The sequence below is a fragment of the Saccopteryx bilineata genome, chromosome 6 (genome assembly GCF_036850765.1).
Source record: "Saccopteryx bilineata isolate mSacBil1 chromosome 6, mSacBil1_pri_phased_curated, whole genome shotgun sequence".
NCBI lineage: Eukaryota > Metazoa > Chordata > Mammalia > Chiroptera > Emballonuridae > Saccopteryx > Saccopteryx bilineata.
Genome location: NC_089495.1, coordinates 129,364,946 through 129,385,215, shown reverse-complemented (window position 1 = coordinate 129,385,215; position 20,270 = coordinate 129,364,946). Strand labels below are relative to the sequence as shown.

The 20,270-nt window shown below is 52.2% G+C and overlaps 1 protein-coding gene across 7 annotated transcripts in view; it reads right to left on the bottom strand.

Moving 5' to 3' along the window:
* METRNL (meteorin like, glial cell differentiation regulator) overlaps nucleotides 1–11,241 on the bottom strand; it is a 43,925-nt gene extending 32,684 nt beyond the window's left edge. For 5 of the 7 annotated variants that reach the window (XR_010726313.1, XR_010726312.1, XM_066238001.1 and 2 more), the window contains exons 1-2: nucleotides 10,844–11,241; nucleotides 5,246–5,631 (exon numbers count right to left, since the gene is read on the bottom strand). Coding sequence is in view for 5 of the 7 variants with exons in the window: in XM_066238001.1 (XP_066094098.1) it covers nucleotides 5,246–5,631; nucleotides 10,844–11,061 (604 nt within the window). In the remaining 2 variants the exon portion in view is untranslated. Of the gene's footprint in view, nucleotides 1–5,245; nucleotides 5,632–8,482; nucleotides 8,665–9,618; nucleotides 9,711–10,843 lie in introns of all 7 variants that reach the window. The other 2 variants (XM_066238002.1, XM_066238003.1) reach the window with 2 other exon arrangements.
* Nucleotides 11,242–20,270: the final 9,029 nt, after the last annotated feature.

The window sequence follows — 20,270 nt, the reverse complement described above, 5'->3', positions numbered from 1 at the left end:
GGAGGAGAGGCCAACCAGCTGGTTAGAATTCTGACCCATGTCTTGTGGAAAGGGGAGGGCTGGGGTGTGGATGTCCCAGGAAGATTCCTCTGGAATGTGCATTAAATGAACTGAATGAAGAAGAAAAGAACATGGAGGGAGAAGGGCCAGGGGCCACATGGGGACCCAGGTGAGGTCGGCAGGTGCAGACAGGTGGGGGAACAGAACCTCGGCACCCAAGAGCTTTGTAGATTGTCAGACAGATCTGATCCCAACTGCCCACATAGGGACAACCATTTCTGAAGAGAAAGCCATGTGTGAGGACACCCACCAGGTTAGCAGGTAACTGGTAGTAGATGCAGAGTTTTAACACGGAGTGAAGACAAGGAAGAAACCAGAATGTTGTGAGCATGGCTGGAATGTGGCCAGTGTTAGCTGAGACCTAGCTGGAGCCACCAGTGAAGGATCTGGAGCTGCCTCCAATGACCACAATCACCTCCGCACTCACGCAGACTCCAGGCTGCAGATGACCCTGCCTGGACCTGTCCCGCTGGTCACCAGCTTCTCCTCCTGTTCTGCTGCCCTCTCAACCTCTTTCTCACCAGGAAGGCCACACCCAAAATGGGTAAGGCAAAAAAATAATTATACTATAATTACAGAGGCCAGAGAAGCCGCTGCAAATGATCCCTGTAAAAAAAATAAAGTTCTCTGACCCAGCAATCCCTCTACTGGGTATATACCCCAAAACCTCAGAAACATTGATACGTAAAGACACATGTAGCCCCATGTCCATTGCAGTACTGTTCACAGTGGCCAAGACATGGAAACAACCAAAAAGCCCTTCAATAGAAGACTGGATAAAGAAGATGTGGCACATATACACTATGGAATACTACTCAGCCATAAGAAATGATGACATCAGATCATTTACAGCAAAATGGTGGGATCTTGATAACATCATACGGAGTGAAATAAGTAAATCAGAAAAAAACAAGAACTACATGATTCCATACATTGGTGGAACATAAAAACGAGACTAAGAGACATGGACAAGAGTGTGGTGGTTACCAGGGGTGGGGGGAGGGAGGACATGGGAGGGAGGGAGGGAGAGAGTTAGGGGGAGAGGGAGGGGCACAGAGAACTAGATAGAGGGTGGCGGAGGACAATCTGACTTTGGGCGAGGGGTATGCAACATAATTTAATGACAAAATAACCTAGACATGTTTTCTTTGAATATATGTACCCTGATTTATTAATGTCATCCCATTACCATTAATAAAAATTTATTAAAAAAAAAAAATAAAGTTCTCACTTTTTTTGTTTCCAAGAAAGAATGAGGTTTCATTTCACTGCTTCTGACTGTTGCTGCTCACACCACATGGCCATCAAGGCCCCTCAGTGAGGAGCTCTGCACCCACAGGGCCCACCCTGGGGATCATTTGCCCTCACCTCATTAAGCAGAATATGAATTTATTAAAGGGGATGGGCGACGAAGGCCATCAGACATGTGGGATACAGGCTGCCTGCCTACCACCTCAGGTGCCCCTCAAGCCTGTGATGGGAGTGATTTCTGTGTGTTCGTAGCCAGCACAAGGACCATGTCCTTCTGGGTGCCCCCTCCACCTTCAGCCATGGATCTAAACTTTGACTATCTTCCCCCCTTGCCTGCTCACAGGGGTGTGCTATAGGTTAGCACTGCATGGAGCCCACAGTGTGGATGTGCCCAAGCCGGTGAGTCCCTGCTACTTGGCCCCCAAGTAGTAAAAGAACAAACTGGAACCGAACCCAACTGAGCTGCCTCAAGCAAAATGAGGACGCAGAGTCCGTCTCTGCACCCCAGGCCCAGACAGAGCAACCCCCAAATGTCCACCAGCCCACTGGGTGATGGGGGACCTGGTGATACTCGTTTCCCTGAGTGTGCTGGGACCCCGGGGAGGACAGCTCCCAAAAGCCAGGCCAAGCTCCACCATGGGACCCCAGCACTTGTGCCAGGTGTGGCCTGGAGCTTCTCCCATTACCGAAATGCATTTGGCCACTCACCCCTTCCATGTCCTGCCAGATTGTCTCAGTGCCATGGAGGAGCAGCGTGCTATTTATGTGCCCTGGTGAGACCCACAGAGGAGACAGGAGGACATAGGGAGCAGGTCCTGCCCTTTCTGCTGTGTGGCAGCCAAATCCCAGCCTCTGTGAGCAGGGGTCACCTCCACCACCCGCCTGCCCTGCAGTCTGTACCTGTCAAGGAGTTGCAGCCTCTCCATTCTTGACTATTGTGCATCTCAGTTTATCAAGGAAGCTGATTATGCAACCCAAGTGGACATGAGGCCAACACGCTTGTGCAGCTCACACTCACCTCTTACCAGGACTCTAGCCAGGGAGCCTCTTTCTCTCAAGTCAGAACAAATGAGCACTTGTGAGTTGCCAGTGGGGCAAAGGTGGGTGCTCACCTCCAAGTCACAACAGTGGGCTCCAGCTTACTGAGGCCTCTGGCAGTGGCAGCCAGGGTCCGAACAAGAGAGAGCCAGAACTACTCTGTCTTCTGAGAGCCAGCCTGGCCCAGGGACATCACAGCCATGATGGCTAGCGCCAACATTCCACATTTTGCACCCATTTCTCTGGCATTAAAAGCTTAGGGGCCCACACCCTGATGAAAGGCAAACTCTCCAGGAGGAGGGATGCACTGACCTTCCCAAATCCCACTGTCCCTCATCACCCTCAGGATGGGGAGGTGGTGGGCCCTTTCTGGTCCTAGCTCTCCAAGCCCTTTGTACCTCTGGGTCCCTGTCCCAGATCCTGGCCAATGGGTAGATAGATGTTTGCCCCTCCCCAATCTGTGGGATGCAGCTAGATTTAAGCTGACAGCCCAAGGTCAGATGGGCTGATGTCTGGTGACAAGGGAGGCCCAACACTTCACAGAAAAGCCAGCCAGTTCGATGTCCAGCCTCAGCTCCCCGGCCAGTGTGGGAGGTGCAGGGGCAGCAAGCACAGGTGGTGTGACTGCATCACCCACCCGTCACTTGGGCCCTCCTCCCTGGAACCCCACAGGAACCCAGGGCACCTCAGTCACCAACCCCACAGGTCTCCCCCAAGGTCACTCACTGTCCTGGCCTGGAAACATGAACCGGGGACCTGGGGGACACAAGCTCTGTCCCCAAGAAGGAGAAGACAACCTGAGCACTGACCCTGGGCTTGGAGTCATCCCAGGTTGTGACCAGAAATGCCAGCCTGTGCAAAAAGAGGCAGCAGTTAAACCCCCACCCACAGGAATCACAGCATGAAGGTAGAACAAGGCTCCAGCCAACAGAGAGTATGTGACCAGCAGCCAAAAACCTTTAAGACCAATCACCATTTAGTCAATAAAGGGAATGTTAACAAGTTCCTAACATCTGTTCAAGTCAGCAGGCTACCACCACAGTCAGAAACGTCAAATTTGGAGACAGGATTTTTCCAGATTTTGTTTCCATTTAGATTTTACCTCTAGGGCCCCCAGAGCAACGCTGGGGTCCCCTCCACACTTTCCCACCGACATCCACACTGTGATCAAGACAAAGGCTGTGGTGGTGGAAGTCTGACTCGGGCCCTGGGCTTCACAGCTGCTTTCAGGACCCCATTCCCACCTTGGCAGTCAGGCCCTTCACCACTTGTTCCCACTGAAGCTCCGTGACAGAGCAGTTTTGGTTTGAGAGAGCTTTAAAATAATGAAAATCGATCACAGCCAAGAACACAGTACAATAAAATGTGGATTCCCATTAAGAAGGAGACTATGCATTCAAATTCTAGCAGGTCTGGTTTTCCCCAACCAAATCTAAAATGAGGAAATTACACTATTCTTGGAGATGGCCCAATCCTCAAACCAGGTGTTTCCACTGGGCCTGGCAAACACTTTGAGCCAAGCCATTACTGTGCAGGGTGTCCTGCGCTAACACTTGGGACCATGTTACCCCCCCCCTTTGGGGGCATCTATCACTATGGAGTGTTAACAGTATCCCTGCCGGGCCCCCACCCAGCAATGCCGCAGCACCCCACCTGATCATCATCCCAGCTGGCCACCGGGACAACAGCCCTCAGGTAGCTGCTCCTAGGACAACCCACGCTCCTATGCCCAACCCCAGAAAGCATCTCGCTCCCCATGAGCTTCAGAAATGACACAGATGGTGTACTAGAGGCCAGGTTGCCCACCACACACAGTGGCCCTGCACATTCAGACACTATTGTCACTAGTGCCTCAGCTCAAGTGCGAGAGCAGGGCTGGGCCTAGGGAGACCCTGGGCTCGCTCAGGGCAGAAAGGGTGAGACCTGCCCTATGTGAGCACTTAGAGCCACGGGCTCGTCCTCGGCCTCTGCCCACAAAACCTGACAAGAGCAACTCTGCCTCCACCCCAGGCCCTGAGAAGCTGTCCGCTTTCCTCCAAGGAGGAATGGAAATTGAAAGCCAGCTCACCACCTTCATATGTGCAAACACAGCCTCGGCTGCACACAGACCCCTCCAGATCCCTCCCCCACACTCCCAGATTATCATAGCCCCTTCCCAGGAGGACCCAGCAGCAGGAGAGCTGCTGCCCTGCCTGGTGCCCACTGCAGCCCTCTTCTGACACACTGCGGAGTCTCCATGCCAGAGGAGGACTTACACCACTCCCAAAATGTCTCCAGAATGTGGACCGGCCCCAGATTCAAGACATTATGGCTTTGCACCTGGGATGTGGATCAGCCTTAGTTGCCACCTAAAACTCGTCATTCCCAGGGCTGCAGCCAGTGCCAGAAACACTCAGCCAGTTCGTGTGTCAGAAGAAATGCTAGGACAGATTGAATGGTAACAGCCCCCACTTCAAATTAGTCATAACTAGTCCATGGAGGATGAACGCATCAGGGAGGGAGCACCTACTATGGGTCGGACTTATGGCCATTCTCGGGGATGCTTGTTACCCTCCACAAATTCACTCCTAGGGGATGAATGTTTTGTAAAGTCCAAACAAGAGCTTTCCAGGACATTAACAATACACCTTACATCCAACACCCGCTATGCCACACCGCTGTGTCCCTAGGAGGCCTGTCTGCTGGCACCATGGTCCCCTTCAGCCACCCATGGGCGCAACCTGGACAGTCCCACCGGGTCTGAAGCACATACCTGAGGAGCTTTCACAGGGACTGCACCGAGGAGGGTGGGAGGAAATCAAAGAAGTCTGGAGAATGAGTAGGACCAGGGCTGCAGAACAGGAGCAGCCAGAGCAGCCAGGGAGCCCCCCCCCCTCCATCCCTGAGCACCACTCACCCGACAGAGCCTGCAGTTCAGACCCGGCGGGCCTGCTGCTCAGCTCATAATGGAAGCCCGTAGTCCTTCTGCTGATGTCCTGCTGGGGCGTCGCCTCCACGAACAGGCCAACCTGCTCGAAACCAAAGCAGTGCACCTGGCCAGGCCCGTAGTCCCCATCCCGCAACAGCAGTTTCAGTGCTCCAGTTTTTTCCAAATAAATATTGGCCCCGGAGGAGTCCCTGAGAGGCTTGATGCACAGAGTCAGGTGTTGGGAGGGCGAGAAGGTGTTGGGCCGCAGGTTGACACTGAGAGCCCCAGTCGGGTACATCCACTCCACAGTGCCCGCGGAGCAGCGCAGGTACACCTGCTCCACCTCCTTCCTGTGTGTCTCGTGTGTCAGTCCGCTGTGGAGGGGAGACAGTGTCAGCCAGGACCCCACCCACTAATGGAGGGAGCTGCAGGCCAGCACCACCTCCGCCCTGCAGCACTGGCTGCTCCCAGGAAGGGGCAGCCAGCGCTCTGATAAGTTCAGCTCACATTTGGATCCCAGACCCTCCCCACACCTGGAAGCTCAGTGTCTGCTGGCCTGCAAAGCTGCAGCAGCAGGTATCCAAGTCTCAGATTTCCCTCACTGGGGAGGTGATGGGTACAGTAGAGGTGAGAACTAAGGAAAGGATGGATCTTCCAAAATACAATCAAGGAAACACCAGGACTTTGGCACCACCCAAAGTTCCAGATGACCAAGTGAGGGCTGGGAGATGATGGTGGTTCCCACTGAGTGTGAATGACAGGAACAGGCTCAGATGACAGGAGGTACCAGGGACACATATGCATAAGTAACTAGCAGAGTATATATCCTATGAACCAATGAGGAATGTTAACAATTTGGAAGCTGGAGGCTGTAGCTGAGTTTTCTTTTAACGCCTCACTGTTGGGCATAAGTGTTTATATTTTCCTTATGGTGATGATTTGACTGCTTCTTCATTCATTTGTAAACCTGAAGACCCTCCATTGATCATCATATTGTTTTACGTAAACTCAAATGTCATCAAAGATATGAAAGTAAGGTAAAGGTCTTCCCCAGGAGACGAGACACAGGAGGGAAAGTGCAGAGAAGCCAAATGTTAGCAGACACCTCGTCTTCTCAGTGGAAAGTTCATTCCTAATAACCACTAAATAGGAAAAATAAAATGTGCTGCACTTTCAGTGAGCCAGGTCTTGAGCAAAGTCATTACATTATGTTTTCAAGAAACTGAAACCATCAAAAATGTTCAAGTTTCTTTCCCTATTCCAAATTTTAATGTCAATGTCAGCTTGCGCAAAAGGTTATGTCATAACCACCAGCCTTGGAAGTCAATCAATGACTTCAACTAAGAGTTTTATTACATGAAATTTGGTTCCGATCAGATCTCAGACAGGTTCAACAACATTCTTAGGAGTTTTACATGGAATAAACAAACCCACTCTCAGAGCCCTGGCCTGGGTGTGTCACCAGAAACCCTTTCTGCAGAGGAGAAAATAGAAAACATATGATTTGCATTTACTGTTGGTGACTCATGCTCTAGGTCCCCAAAAAACCTCACTTTTCATACAACAACCAGCTGCAGGCTGGGACTGCACAGTCATCCTGCAGACCACATCAGACAGAGGTATCAAGAAGATGAACCCCTCCTAACCTAGCTCTCCACCCCACATACCCTGGGTCATGAGCAACCAACCTGGCCTCAGATGCTTACCAGGGTTGCACATCCAGAACAGACTTACAAATTATAGTCAAGTGAAACACACAAGCTCATCTGACACATATGTGGGTATAGGCATAATTATAGTGCTGTGTGAAAAATTAGACTAGATGGTGAGTGGTTGCCATAGATAGTTATAATCAGCTCTGCTCTTATGCAGCCAAAACAAACTTTTTCATGGTGGCCTTCCTTTCCAGTCTTCAGCTTCAAGGAGCAGTTGGACACTTGCCCCATGCCCAGGCACCAATCCTCAATTCTTTCTCCCACAAAAACCATTCTGTCCATGGCTTCACTTCTCTTTCAGTGGGGCAAGGAGGACCCTGGGAGTCAAGGGAGTGATGAACCCACACCAGAGGTTTTGGATCTCTCAATAAATCACCTTAATCTGAACAGTGGAGGGGGAAATGGGTAGGCCCACCCTCTACCTACATCTCAGGCAGGAGCAGAGGAAACCTTTGTGGGGCTGGCTGCTCAGGGGGAAGTGGATCTGAGTCTGGAGGCTGCTGTGGTACATTTTATGTGGTACACTTAGCTCTAGTTATTCATAAGTCACTCAACTAAAAGAGAACTAGAAACAAAATGAAGGTGAACATACAAGAAATAAGGGTCCCCATTACTTCACCCTTTAATTAACATCCTCACTGGTTCACAGAAGGGGGTCTGTGCCTACTGCTGGACATGCAGGGCTCTGTCCCACTTCCTAAAGCATCAAGATCACCAGGAATCCAAGAGGCACTCAATGCAGAGTGTTTACACCAATGTCAGTCAACGTGGCACACAAGACCCCACAAGGACAAACACTCAGTCCACTGGTCTCTCAGCCTGGGACCTGCTGGTCCTTTGAAAGAGGTTGAGGATTCCTGGCCTGTCTGGTTCCACATCACTCACCTTTGTGCAAAATGGCTGGAGGTGCAAAAATGCATCATGTCTGGTCACTTATGGGTAGCATGTTACAATATTCACATAACATGTAAGTGACATGATAACCAGGCCAAAAAGTAAACTAATAAAATCAATGGTTTTCTGATGTGATGAAGTTGCAGGATGCAGAGAAAACTGGTTCTGTTCCACCTTAGGGAATGAGAAGACTAGTTTGATCTTAGATCATTTAACTACCATATTTCCCCATGTATAAGATGCTCCCATGTAAAAGACGCACCATAATTTTGGGGCTGGAAATTTGAAAAAAAAATGTATGATATAAAGTTACTGAACTCAACTTTTATTCATCATAAAATTCATACAACTCCTCATCACTATCAAAACTTCCATCCATTAGCTTGTCCTCATCTGTGTCTGATGATGAATCACTGTCTTCATATATTGCCTCATCCTCAGTTCCATCTATGGCATTTTTCATAGTTCCATCTATATGAGATAGTACATGTATAAACCACAACCACTACATAAGACGCATCCAGTTTTTAGACCCCAAATTTTTCGGGAAAAGGTGCGTGAATTTTTCTTTAAAAGAAAAAAAGGGTGGCAAGTGTCATTGCCCAGATGGACATACCTGTGGACCACTTTTATGGAAAAGACAGTAGGTCCCAAGTTGACATGGACTTTCCAAGTTTCCAAAGGGGGTCAATCTGTGTGGTGGCAGCACTCACAACTTCAGCCTGGCTCAAACCCTGAGTCACCACAAGGAAATTACAGTCTCTTGTTTACTAAGTCAGGAGGAGCATCAGAACAAGCCTAAAGCAGAAGAGACAGCCCAGGTGTGAGGTACCTGCAGTGCCCTGCCCTGAGCAGTGGTCCATCTTTATGACCACTGCCCAATAAAGATGGTGCGATGTCCTGCCCATGAACAAGGACAATGGACTTCAAAACCGCCTACTTAACTGTTTGGAAACACCCAGAAACACATTTCAGCCTGTCAACTGTGAGTGGCCAGAGTCATAAAGAGCAACTCCCTCTTTGTCAGGAGATCAGAATCCACCTGCCTATCAGGTGCACCACCCGTAAAAGTCATAAAGGCTACAATCAGCAGGCAAACCAGCACACCCAGGCTACACATCAAGTAGCATACTGATCACCAGGGTTAGCAATCACAGCTCTACAGGGGGTTATACTTCAGGAATGCAGCCTAGCCAGCTCCTCTCCAGATCCTCCCAATGGCTCTTTGGGGTCTCTGCTTAGTGGAGGAACTGGGAGGAGTCAGTAACAGGCCACATTAGCAATGATAGAGGGAAAAGGGCTGCAGGGAAGTGCCCTGCTTCTGCTGATAGAGATAGGAAGATGCACAGGGATGGGAAGGTGAAGGGACTCCACCTCCCACTGCAAACACCTGCTGGGTCCAGGAGCTGATTAGCTCTTGATCAGCTCTTAATCACAGCCACCCCTGGGTTCAGTCCCCTCCAGGCAAACAGTCTTCTGAGAACCTAGAAATGGTGTTAGATTCTCCTCTGAAAACACAGGCTCACATATGGGACTGCATTACTGCTTTTGACCTGCTGAAGCAGGACACTCCAAGGACTCAGTCTGGGGTGCACTGATTCATTCAGCAGAGGTTGCAAAGCAGGGAGTTTAATTACTAGCACGGGAAAAAGGGCAGCCCCAGAAGAGGGTGTCAGAGTCAGAGGCTCCCAGCCAGTCCTGTGCTAGCGCCAGCATTCTCCAGGCCAATCCTCCCCCAAAGCGCCGACCTACCCCTCCGCTCTGGTTCAGGCCCAGCTCCTCCATCCCTTCTCTGCTGTGAGGGCGCGTGCGGGACCCGAACCTCGGAGCCCAGGACCTTCACTCTAGAAGGGATGCGAAGAGGGGAGAAAGGAGCTGGGCAGTTGCCAGTGTCCACAGAGAAACGGTCTGTAAGCTCCAGGGTGACCAGCGGCTACCCTGCTGACGCAGAGCCCAGCGCACCCGCATAGCTCCAACCTTCTCGGAAAACCATCTTCACTCAAAATAATCGTGTGACGTTCCCGCCCCCCACCACAGGCTGTCTGCAACGAGGTCTTCCCAACAGAAAAGGCCAGGGCTTGTCTGGGGACCCTGCTCCCGGACACCCCGACACCCGAATCCAGGGCTGCCCAGCAGACAGCGTGTTGAGAGGAGACGCACATTTTCCGGAGCAAACTCTTGAATCGGCAACTTCCGCGGCGCAGGGCGGGTTTCGCCAACCGTGGGCTGCCAGCGCGGCCGAGAGTGCCTGAGGACGGTAGTTTCTAATCCTGAATAACTGTGCCCTCAGGCACCCCGCCCGCGCTCACTTGTGACTTGCAATCCTTTCTGCTGTCACACTTCAGTTTTTTAAAAAGTCCTCGGCTGCCACAGCGGAGGGGCGTGAAGGGGGGTCGCCCAACCCAGCGCGCGCCCTGCCAAGGGCGGCCTGACCTTCACCGGGCGAGGGCGGGGGGCTAGAACAGGTCCGCACTGGGCCCAGCGCACAGGTCTCCGCCCGCACAGACGTAGTCAGCGCTGCCGTCAGCGCCAGGGATCCGCTGCGTCCACCCGAGCCGCCACCTCCTCCTGCGGACCCGGCCGTCCCTTCCCGCTCTCCATGAGCTCAGGCCCGGATGCTCCGGGCCCGCGGTACGCACCTTATCGCGTCGGGCAGGGGCAGGAAAGGTCCAGAGGACCGATCCCCACCCGCAGGGTCCGCGGTCAAGGCCTCGGGACCCAAATGGGGACCTGCGCGACCGGGTGCTAGGCGAGCGGGCTGCCCGACTGGGAAGAACCCGCAGGGCAGCAGACGCGCCTTCCCCGGGCGTCCTTCGAGCCGGGGAACCGGGACGCCACGGGCTCTTTTGTTCTAGTACCGGGGGCGGAGGCGGTGGGGACGGAGCCCGGCCTGGAGAGAGGATCCCCGAGCCTCCCCGGGAGGGGAGATGGGGAAAGGGCATGGACCCAGGGCCAGGGTCGCGCCGCGCGGGCTCACCTCCCTTTCCAGCTGCACAGGTCGCTTGAGTACTGCGCGCCCGCGCAGCCCAGCAAAACTGCCAGCAGCACGGCAAACAGCAGCAGCGGCAGCGGTGGAGAACCAGGGCCCGGGAAGGGGGGCTGTGGCCACAGCCGCGCTGCGCGCTCCCCGGCCGCCCGCGCCGCGCCCCACATGCTCTGGCTCCCGCTCGGCGCCGGCTCTGCGTTGACGCCCATAGAGCAGATCCTCGACCAGCGCGGCCGGGCTTCGAGTGCAGGCGGGTCACGTCGCTCGCTCCCCGCGCAGCCGGCGCGGACGCCCGCCCATCCCGGCCGCCGGAGCCGCCAGAATCTCTGGAGCAGCGTGCAGTACTGTAACCGCCACCGCCGCCGGAGCTCTGAAGTCCGCGCGTCAGCAGCCCCGGTCTGGCTAGCTGGGGGGCGGTGCCCGCCAGGCCGCTCCGCCCCGCCTGCGGTCCAGCGCCGGAACCCCGCCCCGCGAGCCGCTGGTTGCTCGGTGTCCAGGGCCCGACCCAGTGCGCTTCGGACGGGCACGGCGGAAAGCGGATGGGATACGCATCGGGGGTATCCAGCGCCGGGGGCTTGTAGACCCTGGTGGGACCGTTTGGGGCACCACAGAGAGCAGGGGCACGCGGGATGGAAGAAGGGTCCGAGAGAGAAAACCCGAGCTGCAAAACATTCCGAGCGAGAGGACTGGGCGGCGGCGCGTTGGTGAACTGCGAAGCGGGGGCGGGGTAGAAATCCGAGACCCCAAGTGTGTGCAGACCGCCGCCCAGCTCCTAGCCCGCGGTGGTCACGCGTTGGCGGTGCCACGACCCTATCGTGCATACTGAGCCCAGAATAGCCGCTCGGCTATGGTAGGGGCTCTTGGTCGTGGCATAAAAGTTACCAGCCTGTGCCTATCAGGGGTGTTCCTGGCACCTGAACCCTCCGCATTATTTTAGTGTACTTTGTAGAGGTTCAGACTCCATCCCATTCTGGGGCCCATGGGGAAGGGTGGCTGTAGCATGCCACTACTGAGCTGAGCATGCCTGCTGAGCATGCGGTGGGCTCTGGAGCACCCACTCCACAGAAAGTCTCTGGGTTTGCTGGCCCTGAGGCCACAGCTCCTGTGCGTCACAGAGGTGCACTGTCCTCTGGCCACCACTGTCTCCACTCATTGGTAAGGGACCTGCTTCACAAAACTCCCACGTGATTCTTGGGGGGGGGGGGTGTAGCTCCTGTGCATTGTAGGGTTTTGCAGCGTTTTGGCTCCTATACGATAGATCAGCGATTTTCATCCTTTTTCATGGCACACATAAACTAATTAATAAAATTCTGCAGCAAACCAAAAATGCATTTTTTGCTGATCTGACCAAAAAAGGTATAATTTTGATTCATTAACACTGGATGGCTATTGTGTTGCCTACTGTCACTTTTTTATTTGCCAATCTAAGGGAGAAGAGGTCAGTGTCTCTAACTAACTAGTCAGGTATTGCATGTTTTAAAAATTCTTATGACACACGGGTTGAAATTTTCTGCTGTAAATATCAGGGTAGCAGTCCCCAGCACCACCACCCCAGGTTTGGAAACGCAAGGCTGTCTCCAGATATTGTCAAATCTCCCCACCACCCCGGTGCAAAGTCTCCCACTGAGAACTCTGTTCTAGAAGGACCCAGCATGGTAAATACAGCATGATGAGAACAGGTTCCTTCCCCAGGCAGTCAGTGGGGCCACCATATGCCTGACATCTAGAGGGAAAGACAGCAGGACACAGCAAACCCAGCGCTTACAGGAAGGCTGATGCCAGGAAGCTGGGCTGGCCTGGGTGTGGACCTCCATGGCCTCTGGAAGGATAATGAGGGTCTACCAGGCAAAGGGAGGGAGCCTGGCCCTCCAGGCAACCATCCCTGTGTTCTGAAAAACAGGCTTTTCTGCTTCCTCAGCCTCTCTGGTGTTAATCTGGGCTCCAGAGCCTCCAGCAGCATCAAATGGTGGAGAAACCTGACCTTGTTTTAGCATTTCTTTTCCAGTCAAGATACATTTCAGGAGGAATTTCACTGGGGGGTGCAGGGCAGGGGTGACTTCCTGTTCCTGATGATTTGCAAAGCTCACCTTTGTCCTGTGGTTAGGGGTTTGAAGTCTGAGTGGGTTGGAGTGATCAGACTGGAAAGACTTGAGTCTGCAGGCCCAAACAGCTGGGACAGGGAGACAGCACTCTCAGGAGAGCTACAACAAGGGGAAGGGCCATCCTCAAAGGTGGTTACATGTAAAGGATTGGTTTGGAGCAGCCCTAGAACTGAGCAGGTCAGCCCACCCAGCTAAAGCCTGAGATGACACTGCCCAATCACAAACAGTGATGTCTGCCTGAGACCCAAGGTCAGTTTTGAGGCTGGGCTCAGGGGTCCACTGTACCCCTCGCTGCACCCCATGTGGGATGTGGGCTCCCTGCTCCTATTACTGCAGGTGCCAGGGTGCAGAAGTGCTTCAAAAAAGGGACACAGTAAGACCACCACCCAGGCCACTGGGGAAAGGAGTCTGCTGGCTGAGACTGGGACCTGCAGCTACCTCTGTGCCCCAAAACAGTGTCAGCTTAGCACAGCAGTGCTTCTGGACCTGCACACCATCTCCCTCACAAGCAGCACCCAGGCCAGGCTGCTCTGAGGGCCTGTGGCTTCACACAAAGAAAGAGGTGGAGGCAGCTTTAGGAATCCCCCTTCCATGTTACACATGCAGAGACTGAGTGCTACTGGCCTAAGTGACCTGCTCAGGATTCCAGCAACCTGGATAGCTCTTGGGGGTATTATGCTAACTAAAGTGCAAAAACCTTATGATTGCACTCTTATGTGGAATATAAAACAAAAAAGTAACAAACTAATAAAACATACTCATAGACACAGACAACAAACAGGATGGTGGTTACCAGAGGGGAAGGGGGTGAATTGGGTGAAGTGTCAAAATAATATGGTGACAGGAGGAAACTAGATGGTGGTGAGCATGCAGTAAATACACAGATATTGAGTTATGATGTTGCACACCTGAAATCTATATAATGTTATGAACCAATGTTACCTCAATAAGTTTAATTTTTAAAAACACCCAGAGACTGAGGGACCAAAGGGGAAAGACTGTGGGGTGACACAGAACTGGTTCCCATCAGAGGCTCAGGACTGTGTGACCAAACCATCTGTGCCCAGGTCCCTAAAGCTAGGACAGCATAACGGTGCATACAGCACGAGCATTTGTCACAACCCATGGAACATACCACACAAGAATGAACCTACAGCCTTTGGTTAATAATGGATCAATATTTGCTCACTGACTATAATAAAGATCTTAGTATGGAGAGTCTGGGCAAGAGAAGAGGGAGGGTATAAGGAAACTCTTGTATGCTGCTCAGTCTTTCTGTAAGCCCAAAAATTAAGTCTATAAAGCTAGCCCTGGTCGGCAAACTGCAGCTCGCGAGCCACATGTGGCTCTTTGGCCCCTTGAGTGTGGCTGTTCCACAAAATACCACGTGCGGGCGCTACCTCAGTAAGGAATGTACCTACCTATATAGTGTAAGTTTAAAATATTTGGCTCTCAAAAGAAATTTCAATCGTTGTACTGTTGATATTTGGCTCTGTTGACTAATGAATTTGCCAACCACCTTATTAAGGTAACCTGTTTGTCTGGCAGTATTCTTGGCAGAACTCAGTAGGATCTTAGGAGAGGGCTTGGCCTTGCTGCTCTCAGCCATAAATCTGCCATGGCCCTCCCTCCTTGGGACACAGTCTCCTCTGGACTCCTGGAGGGTCCTGAAGCAGGAATTTCCAGATTACCCTCCACTTGACAAGCTGCCTACTGCAGGGTTGTGGCAACAGCAGTAGAACTGGTTCCACCAGTGTCACTCAGCTCCTGGAGAGGCCTCTCTGCATCTGCTGTGGGCCACCTGTGCTCCCACAAGGTGGGGGGCTGCCGACCCCCTCCTAGCCCTGTAAAGCCACCTGCAGGATGAAATGGGTCATGGTTGTCTGAGGCTGCCTGGAGACCATCTGCCCCACCTCCTTAGGACCTGTCCAGGAACAAAGAGACCCCTGCAGGATCCATTATAAACTGAAAGGGTCCTTACCAGATAGAGCTGGGGTTTTCCCAGGTGTTAAGAGAAGCTGGGGTGTGTTCAGGAATAGAGGGGGCTGGAGGTGGGGTGGGTCTTCCCAGTGCGACTTTCTCCTGGTTAAACTAGGAAGGGCACTGCCCTCACCCCCACCTGTGGGGGTACCCTTGCCCAGTCCTCAGCATGCTCCCCACATTGTGAGTTCTTTGAGCCACTAACCACGGCTCAACCATTGTTAACACTGGTATTTTGTGGCCCATCTTGAGATTTTCAAATGTGTAATGATGGTCATTATGTTGTTCAATGGCCAGTCACCTGAACCTAATGGTTGAAGAATCAGCTTCCTCCCCTAGAACCTGGACACTTTCCCAAAAACTGTTAAAGGTTTTTTCTAAACATGTCCAGAAAATTTTCTGTTTTAGCATTTGAAAAACACTTCAGGACACTTGCCAATCATTTCTGCTTTGCTTCCCTGTCACTGACATGGAAATACCCCCGCCACCCAGGACTGGTCCCACTAACCCCCAACCTCCCAGGTCATTTCTGTTTCACATATTCCCCTCTGAGGTCATTTTTGTTGACTTTCTCATAGGGACATAATTATCGTAATTGTGGCCCAATGACGTATCACAAGCAAACACTTGTAATTGAACATTTAGCAACTACAGGCAGCGGCATATAATTATGTGGTTGACAGCCCAGGGTGCTGGCGGCCTCATCCAGACACCCCTCACCTAATTTGCTGGAGAGTTTGGTTGTCTGTGCCCCAGAGAAAAATGGGCAGCCAGCTGGGGTGGGTGCTAAGGGGCTCCGGCCAATTGGCCAGGGGGCCACGTGCTGGGCATGGGCTTTGAGCACAGACCGACTGGCCCAGTGTTTGCCCTGGGTGGTGCCCATTGGGGGCTCAGAGTGAAGCACAGCTCCTGTAGTAGGTGGTAAGATTACCTCTGCACTATTGTCACTGTTGTTGGCAACAGCTGCCTTGGCCTTGGCAGCATCTCACTCTGCTTGGCTGTGAACAGGCCACGGGCCCCAGGGTGGTGAGCTGTAACATCTGTGCACTTGGTTCACTGGGGGCAGCACCCCATAAGGAAGCAGGCCCCCAGCCTGAGGGAGTGCCTGACCGGGAAGCAGAGCCTGACCCAGTCAGATCTGGGTGCCCCTGCTACTGTCCTCTAGCAGCTGACAGACCCTGGGGCTGCAACTAGAACCAGAAACTGGATTCTTCACTGAGCCAGGAGAAGGTATGGAGAAGGAGTAGCCAAGCACAGGCTGAAACTGAGGAGCTAGGACGTGCCCAACCCTCCCACAGACACAGGGCCTCGGAGAAGCGGGGCTATCCCAGTGTGCCCTGCAGGGACCTGGATGATGACTTGGGTCTGATGGCTCCTGGCTCTGCCTTGAAGGAGGGTGGCATTCAGGACCCCCCAGCCCACCTGCATACTTCAGCTCAGCCTTCTGTACCCCAGGCTATATCTTCTGAGCCACAAACAGATCCAGGCCTGAGCAGAAGGCCACCTCCTTCTCCAGGATGCTGGTGTCCCCCTCCTTGGTAAGCCTGATCCCAGGTAGAAAGACAGGAGGGACAGCCCTGGACAATCCCATACCACAGACCCCCCCCATCACATATTCGGAGAGTGAATGCTGCCAACAGCTTAACACCCCTCCCTCGCCAGGTTCTAACCTCACAACTCTTTCCCAGGGCCCCCAATAGGTGCAAGTTTCTGCCATCCTGCAGCTGCACACAGCCTGTCACCAAGGCTCTCCACGCTGGGCTGGAATAATCCCCAGGCTCAGAGGCTCTAGGGTGGTGACAATGGGAAGACAGTCGTGGCTGCCAGGGGCCAGGCCCAGAGACCCGACTTCTGTGGAAAGGTACAAGTCTCACCTTCCACACCCTCATCCTCCACCAGGCTCACTGCTTCCAGGCCTGCTTCCCAGACAATGTAGGGCACCATCATGGTACCATCAGCATAGTGTGAACCCTCCCAGAGATACCAGATCCCTCAATACAGTGAAGTTCATATTTGTATTTTCTCAGCTGTCCTCAAATGTCTCATATAAACAACATGGTCCCCACTGGAGATGGGCCTAATGGGAGCCTTTTTGGGCCCTAACCTGGCCCAGGTCTCTGGGCACTCACTGCTAAGCACAGCACTGGAGCTCACCATCCTGGTTAGATGGCCCTGGGGGTGCTGAGATGCCTGCCCCATTAACACATTAATTACCAGCCAGACCTGCTGGCTGCTGGATACCATGTGAAGGGGACCTGTCTGGCCTGCTGTGTCCAAACACAGAGGCCCATCAACATCAGTTTGTCCAAGAATCTGGGCATCTAGAGCAAAAACAGAGACAAGAGGATTTCCGGCCGTGAAGTGAACAAGGTGTGAAATCCCTTCCCCACCCCTTGCCCCCAACTAAAGGAGAAGGCAGGTCCTATTCAGGCTCTGGCAGCTGAGTGGCTAAGCCCCAGGCTGCCTGAGCTCTCCCCTCCCAGGCCCCAAGGGAAGCTGCATATGCCATGGATGGGGGTGGGGATGAAGTGGACAGTGCAGTTGCTTCCTGGGAACAGCCCAGCTGGTAAGATCGTCCCTGCATGGCCCCAGCTATGAGCCCCAGAAACACTCAGGCCCTCCCTGGGTCAATTTTGACCATGCTTCAGTGACTCAGCCAAGGCAGCAGGCAGAGTGGCTATAAAACAACCTGGTCCAGAGCCTGTCAGGTGGGGCCTGGTCCCTCCTATGCAGTTACCCTTCTGTCCGCCTGGTCCAACCCCAGGAAAAGGCCACATTGGATGGGGGGGGCAAGGCTGCCCCCTGCTGGACAGGCTGAGAATAGGCCTGTGAGCCTGGAGTGTGGGAAGTGAGGTGATACCAGGAGACCATGGAGAAGGCCAGAAGTCATCGCTGCTGCCAAAGGCCATCATCCACTTACCCTGAAGATTCCATTGGGATGGAGAAGTGGGCCGTGGAGCATGGGTGGGAGGCCATCTTCTCCATGAAGGTGGGAAATCTGGTGAGCTGAGAAGGCCTTAGTTTCCCCAGACACAGGGCTCAGGGAAGGGTGCTTATAGGTGGAAACCCCACACAGGCTGGCTGTGGAGTGGGGGTCCTGGGACCTGGGGAGGATCCAGAGGGGTGATCACAGGTGCTTGGCAAACCATGGAAGCAGTGTTGATGGGACACAGGCAGGGGTCAGGGAAGAGATAGGTGTTGGGACTCTATGTGAGGGTGCAGGGGTGGGATTCAGCCAATTCACAACGGTTCAGCAGAACCGATACCTAATTTTTTGTTGAGTTCGGTGGACCAGTTGTTAAAATGACTCTTATAATTAGGGTTCTCTCTAAGGTGGGTGCTTGGGTAGCCACCCAATATGGAAATCACAAATTTATATTCCTTAATCTTTTTTAACATTCATCTGTGCAACAGTGTGTTCTAAGAGTCCGTAGTAATGTTCACTCCGTTCCCAAACAGTGAAACCAATAGGAAGCCAGGATAAAAACAAAGAAAATTGCAAGTGAGGATGCCAATTAAGAAGCAATATGGAAGGAAATATCTTAAATGACAATTTTATTGGTTTTTGTCAGGTATTATTTAATATTTTTTCATTAGTATTTTAAAACTCTTTCTTATAATCTCGTTTTGTATACCTCTTTTATTGTTCTTACTTAAGTATTAAATGCATGAAATAATAAACTAACTTTCGGTGTATTGTTATTTTATACTTAAAATAGTCATTAGGACAGAGAACTGGTTGTTAAATTATTTGAATCCCAACACTGGTGGGCGGATAGTGTAAGGAGGGGGAGAATCAGGTTTCCAGTGTAACATCGGGACATTGACACCTCAGGTCACTAACTTGGATAAATGAAAGGTCAATTACCCAGGGACTCTATGTCATCACAAACTCCTTCTTCTAGCCCGAGAAGTCAGTGTGATATGTGTTGCCCTTAAATAAGTTAGAGGAAACATTTATTCCAGAAACCGGAGATGGGCAGGGAGAGCAAGGCCAGAGTGATGACTTTGCTTCAAGTGAATGAGAAGCTATGAGTGGGAAGACCCAGTGTCCACAGCTCCACCCCTCCCCATCTGAGGAGTAGCCAGGCATTGACTGAAGAATGGCTCCTCTGATCTGGAGCAGCTGCCAAGTAAGACCAGACTGACTCTCCTCAGGACCCTCAGGTAATGCCAACTCTCCAGCCCCGTGTCATAATTTAGTCCGCAGACATCTTGATCACTATTCTTCCACGATATATCACACCGGTCCCCTAAATACACAGATGCATCTTATGGAATGAAAATGCTGAGTAGTAACACAATCGCTCTGAGCTCACTGGTGACATTTGCACCTCATAGGGTGGTAAACAAATACAATTACAGTGTACCTGTAAGACTAAGGGGGGCTTTCACCTGACTAGGTGATGGCACAGTAGATAGAACATCGCCCCGGGACACTGAGGACTTAGGTTCAAAACCCCGAGGTCAAAACCCTGAGGGCACCAGCTTGAGGGCAGGATCATAGACATGACCCCATGGTCATTGGCTTGAGCCCAAGGTTTCTGGCTTGAGCAAGAGGTTGCTGGCTCAGCTGGAGCCCCCACTTCCCGTCATATGAGAAAGAAATCAATGAAAAACTGAGGTGCTGCAACTACGAGTTGATGCTTCTCATCTCTCTTCCTTCTGTCTGTCTGTGTCTCTCTCTAAAATTAAAAAACAAACAAACAAACAAAAAACTAAGGGGCTTCCTATGTCTGTGAAACTCCCAGGGGTCCAGTGATTCATCCCTCTTTTGGGGTATACTATTTCAACCCATTTACTCAGTGATCTGAAGAGCCGCTGTTTTTGAGTGTGGTCCAGACAGGGGAAGCTGGACAGCAGGTGCAGGCTGTATGTGTGTGGGCTGCTCTGCCTCATGGTCACGGGATCCCACAGATTCAATGCTGCTTGAACATTCATTACAGCACTACACCTGCACTACAGCAATGGTTTTCAACCATCAGTCCATGGACTAGTGCTAGGGAGTCTCTTCATACAACATCAGGGTGGTTTTATAATCTTCATACAACAGCAGGGTGGTTTTATAATCTTCATACAACAGCAGGGTGGTTACCTCTTTCATAGACCAGCACCAGTCTGCAGACAAGTGGTTTAAAACCACTGCTCTATAGAACTTGGAGTCCTTAAAGGGTTCTGGTTCAATCAGTTTAGTTGAAGGCCCCCACGTGATTAGAGATGTCCTTGGGAATAGCATGTGTATAGCGTCCCCTTGGCCATGGATGTTTGCTCATCACGGTCCACGCTTGAGCCATGTGGGACCACATTCTGCAGACTATCCATCCCCCCATTCTATG